General features: G+C 39.7%; 1 protein-coding gene across 2 annotated transcripts in view; it reads right to left on the bottom strand.

The window, feature by feature from the left end:
• The window catches only part of stim2b (stromal interaction molecule 2b), a 58,078-nt gene extending 34,175 nt beyond the window's left edge, over window positions 1–23,903 (bottom strand). Inside the window, exon 1 of one of the 2 annotated variants that reach the window (XM_074661932.1) lies at window positions 22,524–23,903. In XM_074661932.1, the coding sequence (XP_074518033.1) occupies window positions 22,524–22,656 (133 nt within the window). In that variant the 5' untranslated portion in view covers window positions 22,657–23,903. The remainder of the gene's footprint in view (window positions 1–22,523) is intronic. The other variant, XM_074661933.1, reaches the window with a different exon arrangement.

Here is a 23,903-nt window from a genome sequence, read left to right as displayed (position 1 = left end):
CACCAGATTCAGAGAGGGGGAGACTGGTCGGGAGGACTTCTCTTTAAACTCAGCCGTACCAGACAACCTGTAACAACTACGTGTGAGTTGCTTTTTTTTTGTTTGTACATTTTGAATAAATCTCTCCAATCACTGCCAAGCTGGACATAGAGGGGTTCAACTCCATTTCCGACACTGATTAGTTTTGGAAACAGCAGCATGTGCACATAGGTAGTTGTTTTTTCCATCAATCAGTAACTTATTCATTCGTTTTTTGATTGGTATATTAGTGTTACCCCACAGCAGGGAGTCGCTGATCTATGGCACTCCTTTTTGAGTTTGGGTACCCCTGGTCTTAAGTATAGAAAACAATAGGAAAACTGCTTAAATTAAGCACATTTTGTTTCAAGAAGCTCAACATGTAGAATGAAGCTAACATTAGCAGAGCTAGCACCACCAGCCATCAACCCCCTTGGCAGGTCAACAACGAAAAGCTTGTGCACGTCCCAGAATTTAGGGCCTAGATATTACAACCAATACTACTAACACTACTTCTTCTTCTACCTGTACAAGTACTGCGGCGAACATCACATTGACTTCTTCTTTTGAGAACAGCCTCTAGGGTGGGATTTCTCTGGAACGCGGGTGACACCGTTGCCGTGTAAACAGTAAGCTGGCGTTTTCAGTGGAAACGCTGACGTCACACTCCACTTTGCATGGCGCATACAACAGGAAAACAGTATCGTTGTTACGATTGCTGCGAACTACAGTGTTGTGCTCAATCTGCTGACTGTCTTTATACAAAATTTGCATCCGTTGCTCTACTTCTGCAATTAGTATTCTCCAATACACCAGATGATCAGCTAAACTCTACTTCGGTGGAGATCTATCAAAAGCTGCTTCTGGACAAGACAGTTATAGCACCACCTACAGGCTTGGCATGCTTACTACAGCGTAGTCCCTCGGCCTTTCCGTGTAAACGCAGATTTTTTCCACTGCGTTTTTGCGTTTTCAGATGAAACGGGGCCTCAGAGAGCGCAGTCCTCCACCAAGCATATTGTGATTGTCACCAACACTTTAGTCCTACTTTAATGTTATACTCCCTTTCAGCAGACTGTCTGCTACAACTTGGTGTTAGTTGAAGGTTTGTACGATAATTTGTTTCCTGACAGTGTTGAAAATTTTGATGACCCAGTACATATTTCATATTCTGGATCTTAGTATCCAGAATATTGCCAGGATCTGGATCGTACTTTTACATCTGTCAGAAATTATGGTGACCTTGTCTTGTATTGTTTTGCAAAGCAATCCAACCATTTATGGTGGAGTTATATTCACATATGGTGAAAACGACTCTATCTCACAATGATAAAGAATCCTTTAAAAAGGTCCTGGATCCAGACGGTGATCTGGATCACCTCCAAAATTGAATCACTTCTTTCTTATCCTATTTTGAACATGTCCTGAATATTTCATCAAGATTTGTTCGTTAGTTTTTAGTTATGTTGTTCACAGTCAAACTCTCCAAAAATACTCACGATGAAAATCTAAATGTACAGTAAATTAACCCAATGTTAATGCGGATATTTCTGAACAAACTGAGGAAAATCAGGACATTTTCTGAGTTAAAAACTCCTCGACTTTCAGTCAGCTGTTTTGACTCTGAAACATGAAAAGTCCACCGCTTGAACCGTATCCGTGTCATGAAATTCAAAGAATCTGAAAAGCCACTAATCAATGTCACAGAGCAACTTCAGGCTCACACACCCACAGCATCTTCCTCACACCGCTGAGTGTCTCAGGGGACACTCCAGCTCTACAAACGCTCAGCCTGGAGCGTTTTGTCCTTGAGTCTCATTATTCACAACACGACACGAGGCTTCAACAGCGGTTACAAGTGGAGTCGACCTCCTGCTTGTGTGTCACTCCGCTCTGCGGGGGAACATGTCAGGAGTTCATTAGTTCAACACGGGCTGTGCCAAACCTTTATCGACTTGCACACATTTATGATGTATGCTCTCACCATATGGACGACGAGTTTTAACTGCATCAAAGGCATAAAATTTTTGACTTTTGCTCCTGTTTTTTGCAAAAATGCTCCAGTCCAATTTTAAACTTTAAGAAATCTGATGTGAAACGAAAGTTTAAACTGCAGAGAAATCACAGGAGGGGAGGAGGAATGTGATGTCAATGCATACCAGACTCGTCCCCCCCATAACCAGCGCCCATATGGCAGTGTCATAAGTCAAGCTGACGGCTCCGAATTAAAGGCGAGTAAATAAAGCTTGTGGAGAGTCTACCATTTCAGCTCATCAGCAGCCATTAATAAGACACAAATATCATTAGCCGCCAGCTAGCGCGCTAGGGAGGCAGTGACGGAGAATGGGAAAGTTTTAGAAGTCACTCTGCAAACTTTGAGAGGTTTAATGAAGCGAGCCAGCAGGAGGGAAGGAATCTGACAGCTTACGTTTGTATCAAAGAATCAAACAAGTCATTAAAACTTCTTTTTCCTTTGCTTCAGTTGTTTACAGGTGAGGTTTTCTAACTCAGTAGGGTGCCCGAGGGCATGACAAGAACGATGTGTCACTGCAGAATCCTCAACAAGCAGAAAATAAAGAAGAGAGCCGAACACTTGTGTCAAAACTTTTTGAGATATTCAGGATTCAGAAACAGCCACCAGCATGGAGACAGAGTCTCATCTTCAGCCAAAACAAAGTCTTTCAAAACTACACACAGACACACTTCACCATGTGTGCGTGTGTGTGTGTGCCGGACATGTCCAAACGAAACAGATCCACCCTGAGCTGTAACAAGGTTGTCGCAATCCACAGAAGCAATAGGTTACACAAACAGTGGATCGGATGGAGGTGCATCCGCTCTGGCAACAGCTGTGTTTGAATCAGCGTGAAAAAAAAAAAAAGCTGACTCAAAGACTAGGTCAAAGGTATCCCTCAAAGCTCAAAGTCATGTTTTACGAGCAGCTTTGTTTGAGGAGAAACACTAAATGTAAACTTTTCTTTTGTTTGTTTACGAAGATCTTCATAAGTTTGCCCCTTGAAAAAGTAAACGCAGATCAAAGGCGACCTCCTTTCTTTGATCCAATAATTAAAGTCTTCATCTTTGACCTTATGAACCCAAACATTCCTGCCAATACCGTCGCTTAGCAAAACCACCTTAATGGGCGTCTGTAATCCTCTGCTTAGGCCACAGCTTAAACTAGGAGGAGAGGGAGGGGGGCGACAAGAGCAAAATGCGTGTAAGCCCGCTAAATCTGACACGAGGATTTCCAGAAAAGGAGACACTCCTTGCTGCCGGGAGTCCAAGGAATGCTTCGATAACAGCCCCAAACACGAGATGTGTGATGTATAATGGGTCGACTGGAGGAAGAGAAGCGAGGCGACGAGGAGGAAAGACCAAACAGTTGTTTAATTAGCCCGCGGATGAAAGGTTAATGGATTGTGTGTCTATAAACCGAGCCAGAGCATGCGGCTGATCTGAGCGGTATAAAACATGCCTGACTTCAGAAAAGTAACAATAAAAAAACCAATACACCTTTGAGTTAAGAAAGTATGAGAATCCCAGTGTTCCTCACTAATAGACGAACAAATTATATAACTTCAAATAGCATGTTAAGAAAACACAGCCTAGTACATCCCACGCTGGGATTAAGTGTTCCTCATCTTTGTCGTGGCCGCAGGAAAGGAAATCTGAGGGTTAAGACTTTCCAACTGGAAAGTTGATGAAGCAGAGACATGGAGGCACAAATTGTAACAAACAAGTGGAGCACTCTACATGGTTTAATGGATGATGTGACAGCTCCCCAACAGTGAAGCTAAAACTTCAGAGCTCCCTCTAGTGGCTGGCTGCAGCATAGGTCATAACACCTGCTTCTTCCATTATAACAGATGGGACGTAAGTCAAAGTAGGAAGTTTAACCATGACTGAAATCAAATTTTTTTGTATTTGTTTGTTTGGAAAAAGAAAGGAAGTGACATCATGAATGACAGCTCTGTTGATCAATGAGGGTTTCACTAAACTAAGAGATCTCTACATCATTAATTGATCCCAATACCTGTGTCTCCACCAGCCAAATTGTTCAAAGATCAAAGATTGTATAAAATAAAGATGTACTCTCGATGATGTCACTGATTTGTTTTGAATACAGAGTTTTGAAGCCCATTGCAGGAGGAAGCCATACAGAAATCCTGAACACAACCTAGCTTTGTTCGACTTTGGTTAAAGCAGGGAAGTAAGCCTTTCACATCTTTACAGATACAGGGTGTCCGCCATTAAGTTAAGTCAGTCACGCCCTTATATGGGCAAACTCATAAATTTAACAACATCAGGAATGATAAGTTACAGCACGCCATGACACTACTCCAAGATGAACCAGTTCCAAATTTAGCACAATTGCCTACAACACGGATGGCCCGCCTATGTCATCATGAACATCAGTGTACCGTGCCAAAGCACACCTCTCCAAATTGTGCCAAACCCAAGGAAGTGTACCGTACCTGAGTACAGTACTTGGTGGATTCACTGGCCAAACAAAGTGGGTTGCCGCTTGTTTTGCACAGAATGGCACAATTTTTTTTCTTCACAAAGGTCATTTTTCATGAAAGGGAAAGACTAAACCATTATTTGCAACTCATCTGATCACCCTTCACAATCTAGAGTTTATACTGCCACCATAAGAACTTAGGCTGAAAACTTTATGAAAAACAAAATTTGTGTCATTCTCAAAAATAGCACAAACCACATTTGAATGAGATCACTGCTTTCTGCTGGTGAACTGGTCAACATGGCTCCATGTCAGAGGTAGCCATGCCTTGAAGCAGGGGTTCTCAAACTTTACCATGTCAAGGCCCCAAAACAGTATTTGCTTCTGTCCGGGGACCCCCTTTGGAAACCGACAACGCTTCAGAATATACACAGAAATGTCAACTTTAAGAAAGTATTTTCTAAGTTTTTTAACTTTTCAATAATAATTAGATTTGTTTTGATCAATCGTTAACAGACAAAAGCCAGACTCACACAAGTAGATTGTTAAAAAAGGGAGAAGGCATTTCAGAGCTCTGTATGTCAAGGTGAGATACTTCCTTCTTACATGTAGTCAGTAGTTAGACAGGGGAAGAGCCTTAAAGTTCAGTTCAGTTCTTTAGATAACTTAATAACAAGCACAAACCATCAAGTCAACACAGATAATGACACTGACATGCTGAAGTTGCAGCTGTCACACGAGGTGTGGATGGGTACAATCAGAAACATGTGGACCCAGCACTTAAAGTTTTGTATGGTCAGAATAAATGTTCAAAAGTTCTAAGTATGTTTTGTCTATTTTTTGGATCAAAAACAGGTAGAGAGACATAAAAGAAGAGAGTCCACTCTTCTAAGGTAGTTTTGGTGTTTACATAGTCATAGAAAACATTTTAATTTGGGTCTTGAAAGATCGTTCAAGATGCTCTGAAAATTGCTGGCAGCTAATGAGTAAATATCGGCCCCAAATAAAAATAAAAATAAAAATAAAATAAATAAATAATCATAATTATCTATAATAATAATAATAATAATAATAATAATAATAATAATAATAATAATAATAATAACTAAATATAAATATAAATGAAAAATAAAATAAGTAAATAAATAAATTTTATTTTTTCCCTTCTCTCTAATTTTCTGAGCGCCCCCCCCCCCCCCCCCCCCCCCCCGTGATCCCTAGCTGCCCCCACTTTGAAAAACACTGCTTTGAATTATTCTCCACTTTTAAGAAGATTTTCATCTTAATTGACTCTAATTCATACAACTGACACTGCACTGAAAGATAACTTCAAATTGTTTTTTTCCTGATGAAGCAAACCTCAACACAAACTCTTCAGATTAAGTTTCAGAATTAAATTGTATGTCCTTATCAACACTTCATTTAGTAAACAAAGCATTTAGCAGCAGTTTCTTGAGTATGTATTGAGTTACAGATTTGGGTCTCATGGCTGTATTATGGGAACTAACCGCAGGATTAACTGCGTATCTCCTTTTATTTCTCTTTAAACATGGAGCATCATGTTTCAAGTACATTGTCGTAAAAGAAGAACCCTGGTCTCATAAGCAGCGTGGCAACCTTGAAGGGGAAATATTTGCACCATGAAAACAAGAAGGTGGAAAGCACACCGCTCCCGCTAAGTGAAAGATTTATTGTTACCAACGTGTATATCTTGTAGGATCTTACATCACAGCAATATCACTCTGGAGGTGTGCAAATAGTAAAATATCTGGACTGTCAAAGTCCTGAGCTCAGACCTCTGCGTGGCCTTGAAATGGAAAGATTTAAAATGACATTTATGTGAAAGAGAGGAACAGCCTGTTCTAGCTCTCCTGCTACCTTTAAACTCTCAAGGTTCGTCAAAGAAGCCTGTGTGCTCGCTGGAAAAAGGATACACGATTTTAGTTTCGCTTTGATATCTGGCGCGAGAAGATGAATGTAATGGTTTTGAACATCTCCGTCAAAAGCGTTAGCATGGGAATGTCTCATCCTGAGGGTTTGATGCTGACAGCAGACAGCTGGTTTGGCTCTCTGCCTGCTTCCTGTGTGTGTGTGTCTTTTACCTTCCTGTTTGACAGGATTCTGTGTCTTTTTTTCAGCCTCGGTGTCCCTAAATATGGACGTCAGCAGCGAGGCTAAGAATAAGTGACACACTCCAGACAATACTGAAGTAAATTCACATCCAAATCCTGATGAAGACGCCCAACAAGCTGAACAAAAGGAGGCAGTCGAGTTATGCAAGCGGTGAAATACTGAGGATTAACTGGCTGCACAAAGGCAAATGTCAACATACGACTTTTATTGCAGCAGTTAAAGGGATCAACCGCCTGCACATTGTTACAAAATGTAAACAACCGTCTTTGATATGAAACTAATCAAAACAAACCATTTGCCCAGAGATGGACTGAACCTTTCACCGACATAGAGGGAAAGAAATAAGCAAATGAAAGTCACTTTGTTGTGATCAAGCCCTTTGATGTGTAATACAAACTGAGCCCTTCATGGGAGAGATCAAGGGAAGGTCAAGTGGCTCCTGAGAGCCCACCTGTTCGTCCGGACATGCTACTGTTAGCAGCGCTGAGGCAGATTAGCAACTCATCACGGGCAACAGGAGCCTAAACAGACATGAGGGACAAAACCGCTCAGGTGTTCGCTCTATAAGTAGACTTATGTTCCTTTTTCTTTCATGTACAGTGGAAGTTTGGCCACATTTTGGCTTGAGCAAGTGCTCAGGAAAAAATAATAATCCAGTGCTTTTTTGTGGAAAAAAATCCATGTTAACTAGCTATCTCTCAGTGCTTCACCACTTATTCTTTCAAAGTAAAAGCCTAAGCAAATACTGAACGCATAAAAATAAAACAAATACTAGTGCTAAAGATTGTGGACCTCTTTCTAATAGGCAAATTCAAAAATAGACATCCCTCATCCAGGTCTACGCTCTGCTTGTAAAAGACGCCTGGTGCTCCCAGCCCAGCGTGGCTCCAAATCTCTAGCCAGACTCTTCTCCTCTGTTGTTCCCAAATGGTGGAATGAAATACCAAACTCTACGATTCACAGAGTCTCTTTCTACTTTAAGAGATGTCTGAAAACTCATCTGTTTGGGGAACACTTCAGCACTTAAACTGACCCCTCTACTCTTTGTCCTCAGGGGTAGAACGAGTCAGAAGGTCTCAGACCCAGCTTTTAAGGTTGGAGTATTTTGTTGCAGCAATTGACTGTGGTTTGTTGGCTTGATTATTCTACATTATTAATAATAAAAAACAGTTTTTCTTCTGTCTAAATCCTTGCTTGTGTTGTATGTCGCTTTGGACAAAAGCATCTGCTAAATTAAACTGTAAACTGTAGACTAAAACAATAAAAAATATATAAAAGGGATAAGAAACTTGCTTTTGTTGATTGGTAGAAAATAAGACGGATTTTTTTATTTTTTAATTATTTACCGCAGCTACTACCATTGCTATCCTGGATCTTCCAGGTCAAAGGTCTTGTAGCTAGGGATGGGTACCTTTCATATTTGAAACGATACGGAACCAATTCCCGGTACCTGGTGATTGGTATTGGTACTCCACGGTACCAATTTTCGGTGCTTTTGTGTGTTTATGTGGCAAAAAATATCAGTATGTTTAGTAATAAAATGTAAATTATTTTCCATTTAACATATTTATTCTTTAATATATATGCTTGTAATGTTGTGTTCATGTCCAGCACAGTAAATCACCAGCTCTTCCACCTTCTTACAGTCACAAGGATGCATTTAGGTACCTAAACATGGTACCTTTTGATTTTACGCGAATCAGTACCCGGTACTTTTGACAGAATTTGGTCGGTACCAATAAAAGTACCTAATTCGGTACCCATCCCTTCTTGTAGCTACAAAAGGTTGAAGACAGATCAAAACTGTTTTCTGTTTGCATGGTTTTATAGGGAATTAAACTGCTTTTGCTTATATTTCTTTCTTAACATTGGTTGAAATATGGGATTACGAACAGTTTCAATGGTAGAAGACATTTTGTAACCTGCCCTAAAGTGTTGCAATCCCCACTTTGAAAACTACTCTTTGACCAAACAACAATAAATAAATAGGTAAACAAATGACAATTGGGAAAATTGCCAACTGCTTTAAAATACTTTTTATATTCACTTTAAGGATGTTATAAAACATCGACAGGGTCTCACTGACATCACCTAGAGCTTTGAAGCAATGGCAGCCACATTATTGGAAACAATGTGACTCGGAGACTGTATTTCTACAGCAACTTGGTGATATAAACTATTCTTTAGAAAAATAAACACTAGGTGAAAATCATTTTGACTCCTTGCGATGTGAATTGAATTAACAGACAAGACAATGGCTACGACACTGGCTAAAACTGAATCACCAAATTAAAGAAAAAAAAACCACAACACAACACACAACACGTGTCCTTGAGTTGATTCTAATTAGCATTATCTCCTGCTCACTATACATTCCTCTTACTTATCTGGAGTATTTCTCTTCTCTTGAGCGTTAAGGAGGGAAAAAGCATAATAAGTCATAAATCCTGGTGTTGTCCTATCTCCAGTACCCCTCCACATATCATCCTCATGATGGCATTTCATGTTTGCTCTCTTCTTCTGTATTAGTTTGTCATGTCTGCATAAATATTAGTGATGGCAGGCTTGAGAGGGGACAGCATACCAAAGAAATCCACACCGCCTTTTGCCCCTCTTGCCCAGGCCACCACATCACGTGCCCTTTGCCAGGGGAAAGTCCCTGAAACCAGAGGGGACGGTTCCCCACACCCTGTATCCAACTCTAAACACCAAACATACACGTATAGATTTATTTTATGGTTACAGGTTGAATCTCTTTAAACTCAGGTGAATATACAGCTCGAGTAAACACACATGATCAGCCAGGAAGAGACATGCAAAGCAAGAAAGCCACAGAGACTATTTAGGCTTCAGTGAAGGGCATGACATTGGCTTCTTCCTGTGTTAAAGTGTTGAGTATTATCACAGCGGGATGACTCGCTCATAATAGGACGAGGCTGTGACCCCATTAGTCTTTTATTCTGCAAACATTTAGAGGTGGGACAGTTGATTTATGACCCGAGTTTAGAGATGCTTCTGACAGCGATCATTGCTGCAAATCCCTTAACTGCTGAACTCAGATCAGACTTTGTCTATAAAACATGCTAAATGTCGCCTGAGAGTAGGAACATGCTATCCAATAAAGGAAGCTAAAACTAGACAGTGTTTAGCAACTTTCTGTTAGAATTACTCAAGCAGTCACACAGCAAAAACTCAAATCTAAGGGTTTTATGTAATATTTTTAGTAGACTTGCTGAAGGTGTGACAAGTCCACAGAAATGTCTTTATTTAGGGTATTTAAAGGGAAAAATTATGCTTGTAAAGAGGGAAAAACTGACACTAAGGCTTTAAAAAAATTCAATAAAAGTTTTTTGCTAGAAGAAAAATTTCTGAATACAAGAAAACAAACTTAAAGCAGTTTGCAAGCATCACTTTTCTGTCTTTTAATACCTGGAAATTGTGCATTTTTTGAACTCGCCAGATATTTGTGGTCCATATAAGTTATAATTTGACGATTTCTGTTAGAAATAAAAAATAAACACTTGTTTAGACTTCCTTTGTATTGCAGTTTTGCAAGAAAAATAATCCCCATTCTTTCTTGAAATCAACTCATTGTTCCAGTGCTGCTAATTTTTTAAATCTGGTGGCTTTAAACTGAAAAATGTGGAAGACTGGAAAAAAACATAGTAAGACTGCCTCTGTTAAAAAAATGCGTGACTTGCCCTAATTAAAAATAAATATTAAAAAAATAAATAACAAAAAACAAACAAAAAAACAAAATTAAACTGCCTGTGTTAAAGAAATGTGAGACTTGCCTTAATAAAAATAAATTAAAAAAAAACAATAGTTAGACTGCCTCTGTTAAAAAAACTGCGAGACTTGCCTTAATAAAATTAAATATAAAAAATCAATACCAAAACACTCAAAAAAAATTATACTACCTCTGTTATAAAAAAAATTGAGACCTGCCCTAATCATAAAAAAAAATTGAAAAAAAGACAATAAAAAAACAAACAAAAAAACAAAGTCAGACTACCTCTGTTGAAAAAAATGTGTGATTTGCCCATATAGAAAAAAAAAATGAAAAAACAATACCAAAAAAATTTAATTAATTAAACTACCTCTGTTGTAACAAAAAAGAGACTTGACCTAACTCAAAATTAAGAAATAAAAAACAATCAAAAAAAACAAACAAGAACAAAATAGTAAGACTACCTCTGTTAAAAAAGATGCGAGACTTGCCACAATAAAAAATAAATGTTAAAAAACAAAAATACCAAATAAATAAATAAATAAATAATTTGCCTCTTTTTAAAAAAGGTGAGACTTGTCCTGATCTGAAAATAAATATAATACAAACATAAAAACAATTTAAATTAAATAGGTAAATAAATAAAAAATAAAATGGAAAAACCATAGTAAGACTGCCTCTGTTAAAAAAAAATGTGAGACCTCCCCTTATCTAACAATAAATAAATACAAAAAAAAAAAAAGAACAAAAAACAAATTTGTTAAAAAATGTAAGAAGTGCCCTTATCTTAAAATAAAGCCATAACAAAGGAAAAGCCAAAATTTGGAAATAAATGTAATAACCTCAAATCAGTGGCTCAAATATTATTATTTTTCTTATTTTTATGATGCAAGTTTTGCATTTTTGTCCTGGCACAAGTGGGCTTCCATACAAAACAGATGAAGTATTAGCACAGAACCTTGATAATTATTCCAAATGTGTCATCAAATGTGCATCTTCACACGCTTCAGTTTCTCTGTCACACTCTCTGTGTTACAGGCTTGTTTGTCTCAATCACCAGAGGCTCCTCCAGCCAAGTACTCATGCACCACCGCCAGCTCGAGGGATCAACACCTTGAAGTGTGGCGGAGAGGGACAACAATAGCCCCCCTCTGGACGAGGGTAGACAGTTCTGCTACTGTAGGCCGCTCGCAGCAGGAAACGGTTTACAGCTGAGCACAGTGACCTACATCTCTGACTGTGGCGCTTTCTGCATCAGTGAATCAGCTCGCTGTCTGCTGTGGGGTCTGCTCCTGAATGAATTATCTCGAACACGCTGCCGTGCCTTGGACACGAGGTTAAACGAGGATTCGTCTCCTCATAATCACGGATAGAAACTTCAAACTCAGAGGTATTAAAATATAAATCTCAATCATGGAAACTAAACCTGACAATGACTTCATACCAGACACACGTCTGCTCCCACCATGGCGTAGCAGAGTAAACCATTACGTAAAGCCCCATTATCTCCCATATGAGCTGCATTCAAAGCCAGATTGGCCCAGTGCGCCACTGACTCATCTCCGAAATAATAAGGAGAAATCTGAACCCACTGCTTCAATGTCAGGAGCAGGTCAGCAGCGATGGAAAACACGCATGGAAAACTTCACCGCTGGTTTTATAAATACCAGAAGGGGCTCTGCTCTGATTGGTGACTGGCCTCATTAAGTCAGATCCCAACCCTAAACCCCTGATTGAGCTGGATTGAGCAGCAGCTGTCCACGTTTTGGGGGTCGTCAGGGCAGAGATACAGAGCCAGTCTTTCCTTTGATGTCACCAATAAACAATAACTAGACTTATCCTCCCTTTTGACCATCATGTTCAGTAAGAATTTGTTAATTCAGTTAATTTTTGGTACTCCAGAGCAGAGTCTCTCTGCTTTGGTCTCCACCAGGCAGCAACACCCGGTCTAAAAATATGGTCCAGGAGTTTCAAATGTTGTAGAAATCCATGAACCTGTCTGCTCAAAAAGGCTCTGATCTATAAAAAAACAGGACCAGATCTTCACGAGGCCTCAAAAACTAACGTCTTCCCTTAGCTCTGCCCTTAACAGGCTTCCAGACCGCTGGCCAATCAGGCGGAAGGGGGTTTGTGGAGACAGCAGTTAAAATTGAATTAACCCCCCCTTTCAAAAGTGACTCCACAAAATCTTTTTGTTGGATTACTTAGCGGTTAGCAACTAGCATTACCGCCACCTACTGGACTGGAGTGTAGATTGCCTGGGCTGTGGGGCTGTATGCAGGTGAGGGAAACAAGTAAACACGTGAATAATGGCAGAGCCGTAGAATCCGGGAGCTCAACAGTGAGGCAAACAGCTACAAAATCCCACATTTGGCCCTTTTCCGCTAGTATGCCTTGGCCCTACTCTACTCGATTTGCAGTGTGTTTCCACTGGCCTGGTACCTCCTAAAACAAGCTAGTTTCATTACCTACTCCGCTCTGGTTCCAAGCGAGCTGAGTGGATACTAAAGGATGACGTTACCAACTGCTACTAATTGGTCAGACACATAGACTGTAAAAAAAATGAATGTCCACTTGCTCGGCTCGAAGTGAGGTCTCCACAAAAACTGCTCCCCCTGGTGGCTGGCTGCTGTATAGGTTAAAAAATCAAGCTTTCCAGCCATTCCAGATGGGCTGTGGTCAAACTTTAAAAAATTAATACACCTCATACAAATGTTTCTCACGTTCGAATGTTGTGGTGATTTGAAGATATTATTTGGTTGTCTTGTATTCAAGTCCTCTTTTTTCTGAAAAGTGTTGTTTTCATCAGTTATACGAGGTTAAAAATGAGGCTTTATGTAACGTTTAACGATGATTGACAGCTGCCGTTCTCGTGTATTTTTTTCGGGGATTGTAAAATATGTCGAGAGATAGAGTCAAGAAGTGATTAGACTCTCAAAAGAAAAAAAATTAATATTTTTTTTGTCACCCAGCTCCACTCAGATTCTCCCAGAATCCCTCACAGTCTCTACTGCGCAGACTCTCGCTGCAACTGCTCCAATGGCTGCGCCTGTGACGGGGTATTTTGGCTTCAAAACCGTACAATGATAAATGGCGGAGCCACACTGTCCACTCTATACACAGTCTATGGTCAGACAATATCGTCATTGATGAGTCATGAGCGCGACGCCCAAAACAGGACAAGAGCCACCCGCCATTTTTAAACAACAACTGCAACTTCAGCTTTCCTCTTTCATTCGGTTTGTGACAAAAAGCCACAGACCGAGCAGCAAGTGTACTATTGCCTCCAAGTCCTCCATTGTTTGCGATTGTTTTGTCGCGCTCAAAATGACGTGGACGTGGTGTCACGTCGCCCAGCTGTTTTACGGCGACTCTGCCCCCCAGTGGCCAAAGAACAGTGCTACTGGAAAACAGTTACAAAACGAGTAAAGTAGAGTCGGGCCAAGTCGAGTAGACCAAGGCGTGCTAGTGAAAAAGGGCCAATACACACCTATTATATGTTGTGAAATGCATGGTTTGTCTTAAAGGACTTATTTGTCTTTTTATTACATTAGCATTAGCGTTAGCTGCTACAGACAGTGGTAGGGCAGAGGGGGTGAACTGTTTGACCTGCAGGTGAAAAGATTGAGGACACATTTTTATTTATTTGCCTTTTTTGCCCACTAAACTCTAAATCTGATGACATGATGGTATATTTTCTGTTATTTTGCCCCAACTGTTGAATCTTTTAGTGACGATACATTCATGTCATTTGTTATACTTTATAAAATTAGCATCTGGTCAGTTTAAACTGTGTTTAAACATGTTGTTTCTTTGTATCTATCTTTAAGCAAACAACAGTCATCAACTAAAATAACAACACAAGTTTTATTATCATGCATTTTCATTCTTTTTTTTTCCCAGATTCATTGATTAATCGTAAATGCAATTTTCAGAATAATAAATTACTAAAATAATCATTAGTTGCGACACAAAGACTAAGTCATCCAATACAAAACTATCAACTAAGCCAAATTTGTTCAGAGGCATGTAACACTCTCCTCATGGATTCACCTTTTCTCTCTCAGGCACAGTCACTTTATAAACAGGCTCATGGAAAACCCTCCAGAACAATCTCCTCCAGTCAACGAGAGGAAATTGCTTTGCCTGTTAAGCTGCACACCACAGAACCAGGACATTATGACTCCCCACACGTTCACTCCGACACTCTGTCACTATTAGCCTCCGGAGCAAACCCAAAACTCTCCAACAGCACTGTACGCTGGAGAGCCTGGGTTTCCTCAAGCGTGTGTTTGTTTGATAGAGAAAGGGACAGACCAGCAGCAGCGGAAGTATCATAAAATGCAAATTCCACTTCTCCCTGCAGTCCTGGTGACATAAGTAAATGTCGGACCTCTTGTCTAAACAAATCTCTTTGTTAAAGCCGATGTAACCTCTGATTTAACTAAACAGAGGAATAGTCTGTGAAGGAGGGGAATCCTCTGTAGGGTTTCAGTACGTGACAGGCAGGGTGTGAGAAAGATGTACTCGTGTTTGCTTTGCTTCATCTGAGACTGTAACGTAACCTACAGCAGCCAGTTGCAGCATCTGTAAGTTATGTAAAGCTTATGCCTAATGAGGGCCAGTATCTGAGACTAGTATCATCCAGCAGACACGTTATTGAGGACTGGATGTTCCTTGCAGCCGAGGGGGAAGGGCTTTGTTTGTTGAAACGCCAAACAAGCTAAATACACAACACTATTAAAACAAGAGGGGACCACGTTCACATCGCTGCTCAACACATCCTTGAAGCAAATGTCCCTGGCAGGCAAGTGTCTGTACAACAAAACAAGGATTACACACAACCAGAAAAAAAGAGCAAAAATAAAAACAAGTAGTAACAAGATGAGGCAATGTACGGAAGCCCTAAAAGACCATGATTAAATACATTTTATTTCCTCAGATGTCTCGAGATACAAGTTGCTTACAGTTGTTTTCTCAACATTGGGACTTGTTTTTTTATTACTGAGTAAATGTTGCTTCTTTTACCAAGATGATTTTTTATGGGGCACATTGATGGAGATAAGAGTAGCTAATTTTCTTTGTGCTTTTGTTACTTTACAAGTAACTGGATAATTCCTCTGGTTAATTTCAGTTGTTTTCTTGCAAAATTGACTTGTTTTTCTTGTTATAAAGAAGATAAAGCTTTTTTTCCTCAAGAAAACTAGATAATTTTCTGAGGATCAAAATTTCAAATCATTAGGTTCCTAGCTCTCATTAGCTAGAAGACAGGTAGCCTACCTTCTTTTCTGACACTGCTAACATGATTGAGAAGAGATCGAGAACAAGTTCCAGTTAAAAATTGATTTGAAATGGTTTAATCCATCAAAATCATAAGTCTTAATGTTTAACCATTCCCTTGTTGATTCTTTACAATACCCTGAAGCGGCTGGACCTATCGTCGATGTCACATGATGTGCCACACCCCAATCATACTCATAAGATGGAAGCAGAATTCCAAGACAATGGCAGAAAGATTTACGCGATCGAAAGATTGGCTTCACTTTATTAAAAAGGATGCTAACAACACAAAGTTCTATTAGTGTAACCCTGCAATATCATGCAAGGGTGATAGCACCACCAACAAGCTACACATTTGTTGCACATTAAATACCAAGAGTAGGAATGGGTACTGAATTAGATACTTTTAAAGGTACTGACCGAATTCTATCAAAAGTACCAGGTACCGATTTATGTGAAAGCAAAAGGTACCATGTTTAGGTACCTAAACGCATCCTTGTGACTGTGTGGGACTAAAAGAGTAGGGGATTTTCCATGCTGGACATGAACACAGCATTGCAAGGCTACATATTGAAGAACAAATATGCAAAATTGAAAACTAATTATTATTAAACAAATTGATATTTTTAAAGTACCGTTGGTAGCGTTGGTACCATTGAGTACTGGTACCGATTGCCAGGTACCAGGCATCAATACCGTATTGTTTCAAATGTAAAAGGTACCCATCCCTAACCAAGAGTGTCATGTTATATTTATTTACGTATAAACTCAAAAAATGTTAACAGAAAACTTGTAGAGTCAACTTTTTACACAGAAAATCCACAGGAGGAATTGAAAAGAAAATTGATAAAGAGTCGGAACGTTAAGCAGAATCAAAAATGGCAACGGTATCAACAAAATCCCTATGATTGAGGTAAAGGAGGCCTATTTCTGTTTCTTCATGCTTTTGCTACATGAAAAGCTTGTTTTCTGGAGATTACAGGTATTTTATAGTAGCTCTCATGAGATCTCGACTTTGATTTCTAGCTTACAAGAAAAATAATTTCATTTTCCTGAAATCAAATTAATAGGTTGATCACTATTCCTAGCCTGTTTCTGTTTTTCTTTGTGCTTTTGCTACTTAAAGAAAACAAAGATTTTTAGTTCTCAAGATATTAAGATAAATTATCCCCATTAACTTGGGAAACAAGATTTGTTTGCTCGAATAATAGTAATAATAACTTATCTCAAAAAAAGTGGACAACTTAAAATGTATTTGATCATGACCTTCAGGGCTTCCATAGAACAGACCTGAAGATTGTTTGATTATTGTTACCCAGACTGCTGTGAAATAATTTCTACACCACCACACAAAAAATACAACTCACCACAGGGTGGTTTAAGTTCAACGTCATTGTCATGTGTGTCTGAAACAATGAAAATCTTGTGCTCAGGCTCAATACAAATCATGTGCAACTGGTTTTCTGTAAGACGGACTTCAATGACTATTCAGCACCTGATTCTTCTGTGATTTACTCCGGAGATAAAGAAAGTTCCTGAGAGATTAGATTTGTCTATTTTTAGACGACACACCTTTTCCAGACCTTGATAAAGAAGTTTGTGGGATTAAAAACATGACGTTAACTAGCTTTGGCTGCTTAAAGTTCAAACTTTAAAAACAGAATTCAGAGCTGACTGTGGAAGTTTGAGATGATGGTCTGATACATTTGGATATATTAGTGTTTAAAAAGAAGGCTTAATACTCAAACCATTCAAATGTGACGACTATAAACATCCTCCATCATTACCCCTGCGTTTTTTTTCCAAACTAAAATCCAGCCTCTCTCAGACTCTTGCTGGCCCGGCCGTTTGAAGATCCTAAATCACAAGGGAGCTGCCTGACCCACCAAATGTTAAACCCAACCCCCCAAAGTCTCACCCCCTGACCACTCACAGCTTGCTAAATGGCAGCTTTGAACCTTTGCTGCTTCAGTAAGGACCGGCTCATCTGTAACCTCAATTATCAGGAAAAGAAATTCCTGAAAGACGTCAGTATTTATTTACTCTGCGGCTAAAAGCTCAAATTTGCCTAAAATTTTCCCACAAGGAAAAATTTTAGAGAAAAAAAAGTAGAGTTACAAAGAAGTCACAAAACAAGCAAATTGACTTTCATTATGTAGTGCAAACATGTACTGAGGATTATCAAACATGAACAACAAAAAGCTAAAAAGTTAAACCAGCATGAGCTTTAGAAACAAACTTAAATTTAACTCAATTAAGCTTTTTTGGTTTTGTTTTGTTTGTTTTATGGGCCTCAGACTCCACTTTTTGAAAACAAATAGGTATTTAGCCTGAATGCTAGGCTATGGTTCAGGTTGGAAAGAGCTAAAAAGTTAGCAAACTGTCAAAATGGTATGCACTGAAAAGTATCAAAAGTTAGCTAGGTTAGTTAGCTAGCATTAGCCACTAAAAGGGTGTTGGAACCTGATTAATAACAACAACCCAAAATTTAATTAAGTACAACTCAATGTGTAATAACTGCCTATTACTGTAACAGAAGTTCTGAGCCCAAAACAAAACTTTTAATAAATGTAATAAAGCGAAAAATGTAATAATTGACCCAAATTGTAACAAGTTGCCCAAAAAGTTGTTACGTTTTAGGCCCAGCATCTTGGGGTTACACCATTTTTAATGCATTTTTTTCTAAACATCTTGGATCATTGCTACACAACAGGCTCTAACAAGACTGAGGGTCAAAACAAAACCCAAGCTAGGCTTTAGTATCTCTTGGGTGTTAACTCAGGGGTTGTTAAAATTTATTTTTCGTCCCTCAAAATCAGAAACAAGTTGTTTCAAAAAGACTGGATTGCCCAGCTACGTTAAAAACTTGATTCTGATTGGTGTAAACCCTGCAACGGTTAATAACTCCAAATAGCTAGATCTCACAAGTTATAACCTCCGATATGAGTCTGGCACATAGATGAAATTTATGATTTAACTTCTTCCTGTTGACAATGTGGCAAAAATATGTGCTCCTGATAGCATCAGTAGACAACACTGAGGATATTTAGAGTATTACTTTTGATCATTTGTGGGGTAAGAAAATGTAGATCCAAGCCACCATCAGTCTAGGAAATAGGGCGACAACAATCTCCCTTTTTCCGCTTTTCGATTACAAAAAATACTCGAGTAATTTTCTCCGCCTCGAGGAATCGTTTAATTTTAAAAAAGATCAAAGAGTGGTATTTCAAATAGAGCTGAGGACATATTAAGAGAATTTTCAGACCTCAAGCTACCTCTTATACAAAATGGCAACTAGCAACAAATCTAGCTTCTTTTCTGGAGTTTGGAGACTAATGGGTCATTCTACGAAACAGGTGCCATTTGGGTCTGCAACATTTGATGAGATGTACAAGGCACAAAAAATGTGTCAAAGTGTCTTTACAAATTTTGGAGCTACCAAAGCAAGTGCTCTTATTGACATGCTGTATCCGAAAATTCTATTTCTTAAAGAGAAACATTTTAATTTGAAAAATAACTGTTCTTTAACTAAACAAAAATGTATTTTATCCAATTACTCGATTAATCGAATACTAAAATATTCGATAGCTGCAGCCCTAAATCTCACCACCCAACTAACTTTCAGTTAATTTCATGTTTACATAGTCGTATCTGTGAATCATTCAGTAAATTTGGCTTGATAGAATCCCCTTGAATCAATACACCTTGAATCAAAGAATACAGAAGTTAAAGCTGCAATGACTTCATGATTTGCTTCTTGCAATTCTTCAACAGCAAACAAAGGACTTCTGCATACAAGCTATAACACACACTCAAACACAAACACACAGGCTAATGTTTTCCTCTTCTGCCACCAAGAGCGGCAAAAAGACAGCTGACCTTTCAAGGCAGCCAGCTGAGAAATGGGTAACGCTGCAGTCATGTTTACTGACACAGTATTGAGTCACCACAATCTCTGCATCCACCACACGTCACAGTGAGCAGGGAGAGAGGCCGGACAGTGTCAGGGCTGCTGTCCTGGGCTTTAATAATCTTTATATCATGCGGTGTGTCCATGGTTTGTTTTCAGGAGCTGCCTCACATTTGTAAACAGATAATCATGAATGCTTAATAGCTGTCTGGGCCCTGGGTTATTACTTTCTGCAGCAGACGTTTCAGACAAGAAGGGCTCCACAGGTTAGATCAACTAAAATATTACGGTGAGAGTACACGCTGCCATTCATCATGTTCTGTATGTCTACTCTACTGGTGCGTAACTAACTGTGTCAATGTTGGAAGTACACAAAGAACTCATTTTGTATTCATACAAATAGCCCCAAGTGTAAAAGAGCCAAAAATAAACACTTCAAATTAACATTTCAAATTTACCTACAATCTTTCTGACAAACCGTTGAAAAAAGTAAAATCTCAAATTTGCATTTGTAAGAAATTTGCCTTTAGGGGAATGTTACAGAGTAAAGAGATGACATCTGTAAAGCAGGTGAAAACTATAACCTGTTACAGTAGCCTTAACATTGTACTAAGACCCTCCAACAAGTTTTTGTCCTGAAGCAAGTTGTATTCATTTAAGACAACTTAATTGACAGTTAGATTATTTTTGAGGAGGAAGGAATGAGTCATCAAGGTCGAATCATGAAAACAAATTAAACCTCTTTAAATGCAGCCGCTTGTTAGCATATCGCTAACGCAAGCACCTCTAATGCTTGTTGACTAGGATGCTATCTCTTCTTTAACTCTAATCCAACTAGAAAAACAAAAACTTCTCAAAATATGACGAGATGTGTTACAATTGGAAAAAAAGACCGTCACAGAACAAGTGCTCAACTCCTTTTATTAAAAAAAAACCAAAAACAAATATTGACCTTGGGCTGACAATAAGTATACAGTGATTCTGGGTAACTAACTGGTTCAAAGTAGGGGGCAGTAGTGGCTGTTAAGGCTAGTTGCTATGCTATGCTATAGTCTGCCATAACAGATGGAAGACAAAGAAAATGCAGCTGAAGCCACAGCATACAAAACATGCCAAACATAACCAAAAAACAGTCATACTAGATTCAGAAGCAGTTGGTGGTACATACTACATTTATTTCTAGTATGCAGTACATTCTTAAAGGGGACATCCCATGCTTGTTTCTCCTTTTCACTATGCCAGACTAGGATGCCTGTAAAGCATTTCTGCCCTCAGTACAAGTCATTTAGTTCCTTCATTGCCCCACAATAGCGTTCTCAATATCCTCATTTTAGGCCGTTCTGAAGATCACGTTGAAACGCTCCGTTTGGAGAATGACCTCCAGTAACCTCGCAACATCACTGCCCTTTGTGCTCTGATTGGTCAGTTCTATCAGAGGGGCGGAGGGGGCGGTTTTTGCAGCATGGCAGTATTTACAAAATTGCCATATTGGATGGGGCAGACCGAGCGAGTTTGCTGTTTGCCAAAACTTCACCGTAAGACATTGATAGCACTAATAAAATGGCAGAGGGTAGGATACGTCCTTTTGTATTGGACCCCGAGTCAGACCTGGACGGTTCTGCAGCTCAGGAGGAAGAAAATCCACCTCAACACAGATCATCTCACGACGCTCCAGTGTGGTGAGTCAAACCGGTACTGTAACCTGTATAGTTTATACGTTTATACTCGGCTCTTGGTGGGTGTATCCCTCGGTGGCGGTTGTGTGACTAACTGACATCACAGAGGAGGAGCTGCTTTATCAGATTACTCCAATAAAAAGAAAGGATCCTCGTGTCGTCACCACGTTTGAAATCTTGCAGCCATCTGGCAATGACCTATTTTCAGAGGCATCAAACCTCGTTCTAGGATATTAGAAAAAAACACAATATCTCATTTTTTGAAAATTCAGGGGGTGAAAGGTCTTTTTTTCAAATGTACCATATTATATGTAAGTATTAAATCAGGGATCAACATGATATGTCCCCTTTAATAGGATATATGAATATAGTATGCAGTACATAGTACATATAAATGTAGTAAGCGGTATTGAAAACAGCCTACAAATCAGTAACCAGCTAGCTAGCTAACCTTGAGGTTTTGTATGTCTACTTTGGACTATTTTTTGTCTTACCTCCTAGAGCAAGGGAATAAGGCTTCACAAACATTTGTTAATATTTTGGGAAAATTCCTATCTGTATAAATGTCCATTCAAGTAAGTATTAACCAATGAGTTTGTACACTAACAAACACAGAAGATTAATAACTTTAGCCTCATTAACAGCATCCAGTTACTTGAATATCTCTTCCACTTTTAGAAATATCGCCCAAAAACCTTAAGTAATTAAACATTTAAGGATAAAGTGAAAGCTCTTGTACATGTGGGCTTGTGTTTAACTAAGCTGATTGAGGTAATGTTCAAAAGCCTGTTAAATGGACAGCTGATCAATACTGCCAGGTTAAACAGATGCAAACTGATGGAAATCCTGCGCTCATTAGGGTATGTCAATAGCACAATTTGAGAGGAGGGGGGTTACCTGTGGCCTGTGGCAATCATCAGCATGACTCACATGCTAATGTAAACACAGAGCACTGAGGAGGACTGTAGGCATGTGATGCTACCTGTGTGTGTAACCTTGAGGCTGTAATAAAGTTTGTACTGTATTTGTACTGTCATTGTGTGTAAGGGAAAAGATGTGACCAGGGAATAGTCTTTCCCTCAGTGTGGATGCATCCCGCATTCCTGTCATGTCATGAATTCCTTGGCAATGTACAGAGGTGGGTGAGGTGGGGACAGTCGACACAAACTGCATCACTTTGCATGAAGCCCCCCCCCCCTGCGCAGGGCTTTCCCCGAGAAAGCCACTGGGAAATGCAGGATGTGGGTAAAAGAGGGGGGTGATACTGAACATGCGTAAATACATGGGAGACACTTGTATCCGACATGTGCTTACCTGTGGGGGCTACATTTGCAGCATCAGACGAGTGGCTGGCTACATCAGTCGAGTAAGTGCACTCCAAGCCCAGTACCGCATAGATGACGAGTCCACGTAGCAATACATTCAAAACCTTGTGCATGTAACTCATGGTGGACAAAACGAGGAGGGGGGGTGTAGCAATTCGTATCCGTGGGAGAGGGAGTTAGGATGGGGGGTGACCCCGAAAAAAGGTGATTCTCAAGAGGAAACGAAAAATAACCAATCTTCTTTTGTAGAAATGTATCCTGTAAAAAAATGCACCATTTAATATAAAAAAAAAAAAAAATGAAAAATACCGGCTAGCTGCTGTCACAACACCATACAGGAGCGTGAAAAATGCCGACAGAATAATAGTTCATGGTGAGTCAATGACAAGTTAAACTACCCTGAAAGAAGACCCCCTTCAAAATAAAACTAATAGCCTCTGATGTGTTTACAGGATGTAGCAGAGGTGCTCAAAGCTATATGCGAGCCCTCCATATTTTTATTTTATTTTTTAAAAAAAGACAACGTAGCCAATCTGAAGGAATTCCCTGTCCAAAACAAAAACAGACCAAAGATGGTGGTAGTAGCTTTAAAAACGGGTACCCGAAAGCTATAAATAGTATTAAATATCAGTTTAAAATCCGTAGGTTTGCCCGTGAGTTGGAAGAAAATAGTCCCTGTACTTCCACGTACAGTATACAAACACCGGGTACAGGTTCTGCATATTGAACTCGCAGCTCCTCATAGGTCCGCCTCTTCGCACGAAGTAGCAAATCCCATTGCATCAAAAAACACAGTCGCTTCTTCGTCCCCCGTTTCCCCTAATCCTTCTCCGACCTATATCGACCGCACACGACATCCGCCTACTTTCCAAATGAAGTTTTTAAGTCAGCTTCTCATGGCTCGCTGTGATACTGTATCCTCCCGCCTGTCATATTAGCTGCTCGCCGGCTGATGCAGACCCGACCGACCGACGCGGGAGGGAGAGGGAGGAAGTCGATATGCAAAACGGTTTGACATCAGAAGCTGGAGGAGGTGGTGAGGGCGGGGGTAGGACTTTAATTTTGGCTGCGAGTTGGTCGGGTTTGTTTTTGTTTTTAGGGAGAGATACAGGAAGCTGGTGAAGGAGCGGGGTATCACTTCCAAAATGAAGCCACGGGGTTTCACGCATGGGTTTTAAGGGGTAACGTCCCCTCCGCTGTCAGGTTTTCGAAGGTATGCCTCGTACACCTGCGTCACAAACGAAGAGTTATCCTTTAAAACGCCGGGTTTTCTCCCCACGTCATGATGTGACGTGTGGGATGATACACGATTCATTGTTCTTCACTTCCCCTCTTCACCGGGAAAGTTCTTCTCCGAGGCTCTGATTGG

This window comes from Halichoeres trimaculatus, unplaced genomic scaffold (genome assembly GCF_033239565.1).
Source record: "Halichoeres trimaculatus isolate MK-OKI-2021-1 unplaced genomic scaffold, fHalTri1.1 fHalTri1_scaffold_22, whole genome shotgun sequence".
In the NCBI taxonomy this organism is placed as follows: domain Eukaryota; kingdom Metazoa; phylum Chordata; class Actinopteri; order Labriformes; family Labridae; genus Halichoeres; species Halichoeres trimaculatus.
This window is presented reverse-complemented; position numbering and strand designations above follow the sequence as displayed.